The following is a 12,038-nucleotide window of genomic DNA, read 5'->3' on the forward strand; positions in this document are numbered from 1 at the left end:
CTGTGGAGGGGAAAATCTCGAGTAAGGTCTGGTCTAGCAGGAAGATAAGGAAAAAATGTTAGAAATTATTTAGAAAGGAATAGAGAATAAAACTCATATCATATTGCCTTGCTATAGATCCATAGTGCAACCGTATCTTGAGTATTGTGTACAGTTCTGGTACACAATACAGAGGACAACAACATGGGGAAAGGCTAAGCAAATTAGGGCTCTTTAGCTTGGATGACAGAGAAATGATATGATTGAGATTTATAAAATCAATGGTGGGGTAGAATATGTAAATAAGCATTCCCTATTTACCCTTTCAAACAGCATTAATGCTAGGGGATACTCCATGAAATTAGCAACTGCTAGATTTAAAACAAATCAGAGGAAGTATTTTTTCATGCAGCATAAACTCTATAGAATCTATTGCCAGAGTGCATGGTTAAGGCAACTAACAATGGGGTTCAGATGAGGAATGGACAAGTTCCTAAGGAAAATTCCATGAACAGTTATTAGTCAGACTTGGGAAAGCCAGTACTTATCCCTGGGAATGAGATACAAGAAAAAGATAGACTATTGGGGATCTGCTGGATAACTTGTGACCTGGACTGGATACTGTCAGAAACAGGATGCTGGGCTTGATGGAATTTGGTCTGACCCAGCATGGCAATTCTTATGTTCTTAATGACAATACTGATAAGCATTAGAATCTTGGAATTATCCTTGTAATTGCTCTTTCTGTATTTTGTAATTTTTTTTAATTCATAACTTTCTGTACTACAATTTTCTTTAATCATTTTATATATTACTTTAGCAACACATGTACAAGCTGTCATGTATCTGAGAGGCTGGCAAGGTAAGTGAGAGAGAAAAAGACAGGGAGGCTTGGAAAACAGAAAGAGAGAGAGTATGTGTGGTGGTACTAAGGAGGGTAGAAGAGAGGAGATGTTGGTAGGGAGAGTTAGAGAAGAAAAGGTGAGCGCGACAGAGGCTGGTGGGATTTGACATAGGAGAGGCTGATGAAGATGTGGAAAAAAGAGGCTGGTAAGAATGACTGTTACAGTACTTCTTTGGGGAAAGGTCTGACCAAAAAAATAAAAAAATTCTGCAGCTATGGAGTAATGAATTTTGCCTGTATTGTAATTTAGATTATTATGAAGAAACAGCGACTAAATTGTATTATTTTGGGGAAAAATATAAAGCATTTTAAAAAATTGTGTACATAATTTTTATGTTTTTGGCACAATTTACCCATGTAGAGGCCATATCTAGGTATCATTAACCCAAGTGCATTACTCAACATACTCAATATGCACTCTCACCTGGAGAGTGAGATACAAGCTACGTTTCCCTTGCTATGGTGCCATTATCAATTTCCCTGAATCTGTGTTAGAAAGAAGGGATTAAAAATGAACACAATTACCTTCAGATTAGTGATTATTGTTTTCTTTCCTTCCATGTCAATAATAAATTTAGCCTCCAAATCCTTCTCTCTGTAAAAACAAGTGAAGAAGTTTTAGTTATGTGAAAATAAAGGGACTATTCATAATCAATCTTACTTTCCAAAAAAGTATTCAAATGAGGGGAGAATGGTTGCATCAGTCATTATACATTCAGAGAAGCTAATTAATAAATTGCCTCTGCTATCTTAGCTTTAAAAGGCCTATATTGTGAGATAAAGTCTCTATGTAATAATTTAAATTCTACTTCTCTTTACACCATATTCTCCATTAGGTAAAGGACTCCCTGAAATGCTTTACCCAATTGCTCTACCAACACCTCAATGTTCAAATCTTTTGCCCACTTTTGCTGCAGGTCATAGATATATATATATATATATATATATATATATATATAAATTTTGTGTTGGTCAGTCGTATCAGTCACATTGTCATATATGTTTGTACCCACCAAGTGGCACCTGGACCAGTAGAAGATGCAATGTGCAAAGATAATATACTCTGTCTGCAAAGCACAGTCGAAAAAATATGCAGGCACTCACGCATGCATACACAGGCTCCCCCATACACATACACACACACACACACACAGGCAGACACAGATACAAACACACAGGCAGACACAGGTACAAACACACAGGCAGATACACAATCAGACACACATACAGGCACATGTCCCCCACCCACACAGGCAGAGGCACCCACACATAGGTTGTTACTGACCAAACAATCTGAGCAACACCATGTAATATTCGCTAATATGCTCTTGCTCTCATACTCCCACATACAGGACAGGCAGTCATAGGCACACCCACACAGGCTGGCACCCAAGTGCACACAAGCTCATACTAGCAAGCAGAAGCACACAGACAATTCATAAGTACACAAAAGTGCACTCAGGCTCATACAGGCAGGCAGATGTGCATACAAGCTCACAAAAATGCGCATAGGTTCCCACATATGCACCTACTGACTCACACATGCACATAGATTCACATATTCATACGCATACATGCACACACACATTTACAGACAGGCAGAGGCATACACACACTCACACACACACAGTTACAGGCCCCTACATACACACAAGCTATTCTAGATCAGACTATCTGATCAACACTGGACAACTTTCACTAGAAATGTAATAAAATTTGACAATCACTAGAGGGCGAATACTAAGGAAAATTATTGCAGTAGCATTTAACTTTAAAAAGGGAGACTATGATAAGATGTGAAAATTTGTTAGAAAAAAACTGAAAGGAGCCATCCACAAGGTTAAAAACTTGCAGGAGGCATGGACACTGTTTTAAAATTACTATCCTTGAGGCCCAGATAACATGTATTCCATGCAACAAAAAAGGTTGAAGGACAACCAAAACGTCTGCCGGCATGGTTTAATAGCGAGTTGAAAGAGATAATTAAAGCCAAAAGGGCATCATTCAAAAGATGGAAAGCAGACCTGAAAAAAGAAAATAGGGAAGAGCATAAGCAATGATAAATTAGATTTTAGTCATTAAGCAGACTAAGAGAGAATATGAAAAGAAGCTTGTCACAGAGGTCATAAAGTTAATAAAAACCTTTTCCAAGTACATTCAAAGTAAAAAGCCTGGGTGAGAGAGTCAGTTGGGCCGCTAGATGACAGAGGAATAAAAGGGGTGGACAGGGAGGACAAGAAAATAGTAGAAAAACTAAATGAATTCTTTGCTTCTGCCTTTACTGAGGAGGATGTTGGGGGGGGGGGGGGGGGGGGTCATACCCACACGGGAAACATCTTTTGATGATGATGCTGAAATTAAGACATAACTCAGACTGACAGACTGAAAAATAACAAATTACTAGGACCAGTTGGTATTCACCCCAAAATTCTGAAGGAATTAAAAAAATGAAACTGCAGACCTGTTTCTGGTGATTTGCAACCTATCATTTAAAACAGTCATGGTACCAGAAGTCTGGGTGGTGACCAATGTGACACCAATTTTTAAAAAGGGCTCTAGAAACTATAGACTGGTGAGCCTGATGTCTGTGCCAGGCAAAATAGTCAAAGCTATTCTAAAAACAAAATTACTGACCACAAAAACATATATGGTTTAATAGGGAAAAGTCAACATTTTTTATTTTTTTTTTTTTTTAACAGGAAGTCTTGCCTTTCCATTTTACTAAATTTTTTTGAAACTATAAAATAAACATGCGGACAAAGGTGAGCCGATTAATATAGTGTATTTGGATTTTCAGAAGACATCTGACAAAGTCCCACATGAGAGACTCCTCAGGAAACTGGGAGATCACAGAATTGGAGGCAGTGTCCTATTGTGGAATGATAACTGGATAAAAGACAAAGGTTAGGACTAAATGTTCAGTTTTCCAAATGGAGAAAAGTCATTACTGGAGTGTATCAGGGGTCTGTATTGGGACTTATGCTGTTTAACATATTCATAAATTATCTGGAGGAAGAGTGACTAAATTTGCAGATGAGACAAAATGTTTCAAATCATTAAAACAGCAATGGATCATGAAGAACTGTAGAAATACCTTGTGCGTCTAGGAGACTGGGCTTCTATGGCAGAAGTAATTTAACGTAGACAAGTGCAAAGTAATGCACTTAGGGTAAAATAACCCCATCTACAAGTACATGATGCTGGGTTCTATATTAGGAGTCACCAATCACAAAAAGGAGCAATACCTTGAAATCTTCGGCTCAGTGTGCAGCGATGGTCAAAAAGGCAAGCAATTTAAAGTATTATTTGGAAAGGAATAGAGAATAAAATTAAGAATATAATGCCCTTGTATAGATCCATGGTGCAACCGAACCTTGAGCATTGTCGGGCGAATTTTAGAACACGCACACAAATAGCAGGGGTTACATGTGTGGCTGAGCCCTGCGCGCGCCACGCACGTTTTCGAAAGGGCCTGGCCACGCTCATAACCCCTGGTACGCACAGAAGTGCTGGGCCCTTGTAAAGGGGTGAGCAGGGGGCCGGCTGGGACAACACCATTAGACGCTGTCCCGAGCAAGCACGCGTTGGCAGCTGGCCCGTGTGCGGAAGATTCTTCTGCTCCAGAGGAGCAGTAAGTAGAAAAATTTTAAAATTGGGGAAAGGTAGGGGTAGTTTAGGGGTCAGGAGGAAAGGGGAATAGGGAGGAAGGATAGGGTTAGGGAAGTTCCCTCCCAGTCCGTTCCTTTATTGGAGCGGACTGGGAGGGAACTGGAAAAAAACGGAAATCGCGTCGCCATGCATACATTAAAATATACCCTCCTCTACACATGGAAGAGTCCACCCGCCCACACATATGCACGTGGATATTAAAACCCAGCATGCATATGTGCTCAGGAATCCTATTTTATAACATGCGCACGCCAACACACACATGTTATAAAATAGCTGCATCCATGTATGCATGCTAGGAACCGCACGCACATGGACGCACGCAAGTTTATTTTTTAAATCTACCCCCTAAGTGCACTTTTGAGTGTATAGCAGTGAATGATGAGACAGACATAATTGATACCTCAGAGACCTGGTGGAAGGAGGATAACCAATGGGGCTGTGCTATATCAGGTACAAATTAAATCACAATGATAGGAAGGATTAACTTGGTGGTGGGTAGCGCATGGAGTCCAACAGGATAAAGATCATACAAGAAACTAAATCCACAGTAGAAACTTTATGGGTAGAAATCCCGTGTGTGTTGGGTGTGTGTTGGGTATGAGTACAGTCATAGGAGTGTACTCAGTCCACTTGCCAAAATGATGAGACGGATGATGAAATGCTAAGAGAAATCAGGGAAGTTTCTTTTAAATAACTACTCATGTATACATTGGACTCCCTATTTCTTATAATTTTCCAGATACAGAAGGAGTATTATATGTTATATAAAATGTGTAATGAAGAGTTACTTGTATTTCTGATATCTTGAACTTATGTTCTGAAAATTGATTAAAACTTAATAAAAATATAAAGTGCAGTAATAATGGGAGATTTCAATTACCCAATATCGACTAGGTAAATGTAACATTAGGACATGCTAGAACGTAAAGTTCCTGGATGGAATAAACAACTGCTTCATTGAGCAATTGGTTCAGGAACCAAAGAGAGAGAGAGCTATTTAAGATCTAATTCTTAGTGGAATGAAGGATTTAGTGAGAGAGGTAACGGTGGAGGGGCCACTTGGCAACAGTGATCATATCATGATCAAATTTGAACTAATGACTGGAAGGAGACAATATGTAAATCTACAGCTCTAACACTAAATTTTCAAAAGGGAAACTTTGATAAAATGAAGAAAATAGAAAAAACTGCAAGGTGCAGCTGCAAATGTTATAAGTGTGCAACAGGCATGGCCATTGTTTAAAAATACCATCTTAGAAGTGCAGTCCAGATATATTCCATGCATTAAGAAAGGTGGAAAGAAGGCCAAACGATTACCAACATGGTTAAAAGGTGAGGTGAAAAAGGCTATTTTAGCAAAAAAAAAGTCCTTCAAAAATTGGAAGAAGGGACATTCCATGTCAAGTGGACCAAGTTAGAAAATAATCCATGCTCAACCCTCTTCAATTTGAATAAAATTGTGTAGATGTTCGCTAGGGCCTCTAACAAAACTATGGAAACTTTTTTTGGCTGGATCTCTATTGGTTCAAGAGCTAGAGACAGCTGAATAAAAGTCACTATTACAGTACTGTTCGCCGCACAACACAAAACAGCCAATTTGTCCAGGGGATACAGCCAAAGAACCCCTGTTAGGGGCCTGAAATTTTGTGGATTATTACAACCTCTTATGCTAAGTTCCTATGCAAAGTTTGTGAAGATAAGGCCATTGCAGAAAGGCTAAATGAATTATCTTCTTCTGTGTTTACTATTGAGGATGTTGGGGAGATATCTGTTTCAGAGACAGTTTTCAAGGGTGTTTCTGATGAACTAAACCAAATCACGGTGAACCTGGAAGTAGCAGTAAGCCAGATTGACAAACTAAAGAGTAGCAAATCACCTGGCTGAATGATATGCACCCCAGGGTTCTAAACACTAAAAAATGAAATTTCAGATCTATTAGTAAAAATTTGTAACCTATCATTAAAATCATCCATTTTACCTGATGACGGGAAGGTAGCCAATGTAACCCCAATATTTAAAAAGGGCTCCGGGGGTGATACAGAAAACTATAGTCCGGTGAGCCTGACTTCAGTGCCAGGAAAAATAGTGGAAACTATTCTAAAGATCAAAATCACAGAACATATAGAAAGATGTGGTTTAATGGAACACAGCCAGCATGAATTTACCCAAAGGAAGTCTTGCCTTACAAATCTGCTACATTTTTTTGAAGTCATTAATAAACATGAGGATAAAAGTGAACTGGTAAATGCAGTATATTTGGATTTTCAGAAGGCATTTGACAAAGTCCCTCATGAGTGGCTTCTAAAAAAACTAAAGAGTCATGGAATAGTAGGCAATGTACTTTCATGGATTGCAAACTGGTTAAAAGACAGGAAACAGTATGATTAAATGGTCAGATTTCTCAGTGAAAAAAGGTAAACAGTGGAGTGCGTAAGGGATCTGTAACTTGCACCAGTGCTTTTCAATATATTTATAAATTATCTACAAAGGGATACGATAAGTAAGGTGATCAAATTTTCAGACAATATAAAATTATTCATAGTAATTAATTCACATGCGTAATGTGATAAATTGCAGGAGGATCTTGCAAGATTGGAAGATTTGAGTGTCCAAATAGCAGATGAAAGTTAATGTGGACAAGTGAAAGATGATACATACAGAGAAAAATAACCCATGCTGTAGTTACACGATGTCAGGTTCCATATTAGAAGCTACCACCCAGGAAAAAGATCTAGACACCATAGTGGATAAAGCAGAAGTTGCTTACCTGTAACAGGTGTTCTCACAGGACAGCAGGATGTTAATCCTCACATATGGATGACATCACAGGATGGAGCCCAATCATGGAACACTTTTGTCAAAGTTTCTAGAACTTTGACTAGCACCTACTGGGCATGCCCAGGATGGCACTAACCCTGCAACCAGCAGGGGTCCCCCTTCAGTCTTGTTTAAAAGCTATAGTGAGTGCCAAAAAAATAAAATAAAAAAATGTAACAAACCCAACACCGCGGGGTGGCGGGTGGGTTTCGTGAGGACTAACATCCTGCTGTCCTGTGAGAACACCTGTTACAGGTAAGCAACTTCTGCTTTCTCACAGGACAAGCTGGATGGTAGTCCTCACATATGGGTGAGTACCGAGCTGAGGATGTCCGAGAAATGCACCAAATGTACCCAAGATGTGCAACAGGCACAAGGACTGGGGTGGAATTTGGTAGAGGGCATCCTGAACCCTAACGGGCAGGCAGAAGGGTATTGGTACATCAAGTTGCAAATAGGTTGCGCAAGACAGACTTGCCGAAGATGGAATCTTGTCTTCCAGCCTTGTCTAAACAATAATAGGCTGCAAAGGTATGGAGAGAACTCCAGGTAGCAACCCTACAAATATCAGGAAGCGGCACAGAGCGTAGGTGTGCTACTGAAGTTGCCATGGCCCTGACAAAGTGTGCTTTAACACGGTCTTGAAGTGGAATGCCTGCTTGCTGATAGCAAAAGAATATGCAGTCCGCTAACCAGGAGGAGAGAGTCTGCTTACCCACAGGTTTACCCAATTTGATGGAATCGAAGGAAACAAACAATTGAGAGGATTTCCTGTGGCCAGCTGTACGGTCTAGATAGAATGCTAGAGCATGTTTACAGTCAAGGGTATGCAGAACCCGTTCTCCTGGATTTGAATGGGGCATGGGAAAGAAGGTGGGTAGTATGATGGATTGATTGATATGAAACTCCGATACTACCTTAGGCAAAAACTTAGGGTGAGTGCAGAGTACTACCCTATCATGCAGAAGTTTAGTGTAAGGCAGATAGGTGACTAAGGCCTGTAACTCCCTAACTCTGCGAGCGGATGTGATCGCCAAAAGAAAAATCACTTTCCAAGTGAGATAGCAGAGATCACTGGATTGGAGATGCTCGAATGGTGGTTTCATGAGCCGACCCAAAATCAGGTTGAGGTCCCAAGAAGAGGCCGGAGGGCGCAATGGAGGTTTAAGGTGGAGCAAGCCCTTCAGAAAATGTGTTACAAGGGGTTGTACTGAAATGGGAACATCCCCAACACCTTTATGGAAGGCAGCTACCCACTGACATGCATCCTGATGGAAGACGTTTTTAGACCTGCTTCTGACAAGTGCCAGAGATAGTCTAGAAACTTCATGGTGGAACAAGTGAAAGGATCAAGGGACAGAGAGGAACACCATGACTTAAACCTGTTCCATTTGTAATAATAAGATTTTCTCGTGAAAGGCTGTCGTGAAGCAATCAGGACACGGGAAACTGGTTCCGAAAGGTTGAGAGGCTGAAGAATTAACCTTTCAACATCCAGGCAGTCAGGGACAAGGCTTGAAGATTGGTGTGGCATAGGCACCCGTTGTTTTGAGTAATCAGAAGCGGGTCCTTTCCCAGTGGAATGTGCCTACGAATGGAGAGGTCCTGAAGAATCGGAAACCACACTTGGCGTGGCCAGTGAGGGGCTATCAGGATCATGCTTCCCTTGTCCTGACGTACCTTCACGACAGTCTTTGAGAGAAGTGGAGGGAATGCATATAGGAGACCAGTTGCCCATGAGAGGGAGAACGCATCTCTTGGTAGCGAGTGTTGGCTGTGAGTGAGAGAACAAAAGTTCTCTACTTTGCGGTTTTGAGGTGACGCAAAGAGGTCTATGTGAGGATAACCCTAACGTTGGAATATTGAGTCTGCTACTGAGGGGTTGAAGGACCACTCGTGCGGCTGAAAGGTGCAACTCAGCTTGTCTGCCAACACATTGTCCACTCCCGGCAAGTAGGTTGCCTTGAGGTACATCGAGTGGGAAAGGGCTTCCGCCCATATCTATGCAGCTTCCTGACACAGGAGGTAGGAGCCTGTTCCTCCTTGTTTGTTGATATACCACATGGCTACCTAGTTATCTGTCTGAATCAGGATGACCTGGTTGGAAAGGCGATCCTGAAACACCCTGAGAGCATATCTGATTGCTCGTAGCTCCAGGAAATTTATTTGGTGTTTGGCTTCCTCTGGAGACCAGGTGCCATGAGTCTGCAAATTGGCAACACGTGTTCCCCAGCCAAGGTTGGAGGCATCAGTTGTAAGGGTTATTTGAGGATCTGGAGCCTGGAACGGAAGGCCTTGGAGGAGACTGGACTGATTCTTCCACCAAGCCAGAGATAAGCGAAGTGGGTTGGTGATGTGGACAATGGCTGACAGTGGTTGAGATGATTGTATCCACTGTGATCTTAGAGTCCACTGCATGTCTCTCATGACTAGATGAGCCATTGTAGTGTCATGTACAGAGGATGCCATGTGTCCTAGCAACACTAGGAAGTGACGTGCAGTTGAGCGTTTTCGAGACTGCAGTTGATGGGCGAAAGAAATGAGAGTGAGAGCTCGTTCTTGAGGAAGAAATGCTTTTGCTTTGAAGGTATCCGAGTCTGCTCCTATGAACGACAGGGTTTATGATGGGACTAAATTGGACTTTGGGTAATTGATGAGAAACCCTAGAGAGATCAGGGTATGCAAGGTGAGACATAGGGACATCAGAGCAGCTTGCTGTGTGGGAGCCCTTATCAGCCAATTGTCGAGGTAGGGGTAGACATGGACACCTTGAGTTCTGAAGAATGCTGCTACCACTATGAGGCACTTGGTGAAGACTCGTGGTGCAGATGCCAGGCTGAATGGTAGCACTCGGTATTAATAGTGCTTTGGGCCTACCAGGAATCGCAGAAATTTGCGATGAGATGGAGTTATTGCGATGTGTGTGTAAGCGTCCTGGAGGTCTAGAGAGCAGAGCCAGACTTCCCTTTGCAGAAGGGGAAGGAGGGAACCCAAGGTTACCATCTTGAACTTTTCTCTTTGTAGGTACTTGTTTAAGGCACAAAGGTCTAGTATTGGGAGAACGTTACCTAACCTTTTTGGGATTAGAAAGTACCGGGAATAGAAGCCGAGGCCCTGTTGAGAGTAGGGCACTGGTTCGATTGCTCTGGATCAAAGGAGGAGGGAGACCTTCTGATCCAGGAGTGGTGAGTGATCGGATGTTCCCCATGTCAGCCAAGGTGGGGAGTCCAGCGGAATGGTGAGAAAGTTGAGATGATAACCTTGAGTGATTATGGCAAGAACCTACTGGTCTGAGGTGATTGTGTGCCAGATGTTCCTGAAGTGGCACAATCGACCTCCCACTGGTATATGCAGTAGTGGAGACTGAATGCTGCTCTCTAGAAAAGAGTCAAAAACCAGATGCTGGGCCTGGCTGAGGGGTTGTCTGTGGTTTTTGCCTGTGAGGTTGCCTGGACTGGCCTTTCTGGTAAGGTTTGGTAGAGTGACCTTTGGACGGTGAGGATAAGATTTCCTTTGGTGGTAGACTTTTGGGGATCCTTTCTGAATGTTTGCTTAGCAGGATATTCAGAAGGCAACAAGGAGAGTTGGCGAAGAGTCTCATGGTGATCTTTGAGCTGTGCCACTGCTTGTTGTATCTGTTCACCAAAAAGATTGTCACCAGTGCAAGGTAAGTCAGATAGTCTGTCCTGGACCTCAGGTCGTAGGTCCGAAGACTTTAGCCAGGCCCACCTCCTCGCAGAAATAGCTGTTGCTGATACCATGGAAGTGGTGTCAAAAATATCATATGCTGATCTTATTTCATGTTTGCCCGCTTCTAATCCTTTTTGAGTCAGGGCATGTAATTGCTCTTGAGATTGCTGAGGCAGGGATTCAGCAGAGTCCTGTATTTGTTTAAAGAGGACCCTGTTGTACTGGGTCATATAGAGTTGGTAAGAGGCAATGCAAGATATAAGCATTGACCCCTGAAAGACACGCCGACCTATGGCATCTAGGAACTTTTGTTCCTTCCCTAGAAGGAAAGAAGAGTGAGGCTTGGAGCGTCGGGCTTTCTTTTGGGCTGACTCAACCACCACTGAATAGTGATCCAATTGGGTTTTTTGGAAACCTGGAGTTGACTGGACTAGGTATGTGGTGTCCACCTTTCGGTTAACTGGTGCCACCGAACCAGGATGCTCCCAATTCCTCTTCAGAAGATCCAAGAGGACATCATGGATAAGGATAGAGGTGATTTCTTTAGGAGCACCCAGAAATTGCAGAAGTTCCATCATCTGGTGTCTATCATCTTGTTCTATCTGAATTTGAAATGAAACCAATTCAGACATTTCCTTCTCAACATTAATGAAAGACAAGTCCTCTGGATGAGAATGCTTCCTGCTTTCAGTAGGAGAGGGTGGTGATGGTAAGTCATCGGTATCCTGGGACGAATCATCGGTCCATGTGTCATAAGATTCATCACCAGCACCCCTAAGATCCTTAGAGGGACAGAATGAACGTATTCCTGAAGGTCCTGGTTGAGGCAACGAAGGCATCGAGGGAGTCACCGGAGGCATCGATGGGTGGAATCGATGGTAGCAAAGACACTATCGGTGACATCAATGGCCGAGGCATCGGTAGGGCTCCCGATGGAGGAAGTAACGGTGTTTCTCCTTCTGTCGATGAAAGAGGA

The 12,038-nt window shown here is 42.3% G+C and overlaps 1 protein-coding gene across 1 annotated transcript in view; it reads right to left on the minus strand.

Annotated features, from left to right (window-relative positions):
* The window catches only part of KIF16B (kinesin family member 16B), a 742,061-nt gene that overhangs the window by 661,077 nt on the left and 68,946 nt on the right, over nt 1-12,038 (minus strand). The window contains 1 exon segment of the mRNA XM_029596778.1: nt 1,409-1,478. Within this exon segment, the coding sequence (XP_029452638.1) occupies nt 1,409-1,478 (70 nt within the window).

This window comes from Rhinatrema bivittatum, chromosome 3, assembly GCF_901001135.1.
Source record: "Rhinatrema bivittatum chromosome 3, aRhiBiv1.1, whole genome shotgun sequence".
NCBI lineage: Eukaryota > Metazoa > Chordata > Amphibia > Gymnophiona > Rhinatrematidae > Rhinatrema > Rhinatrema bivittatum.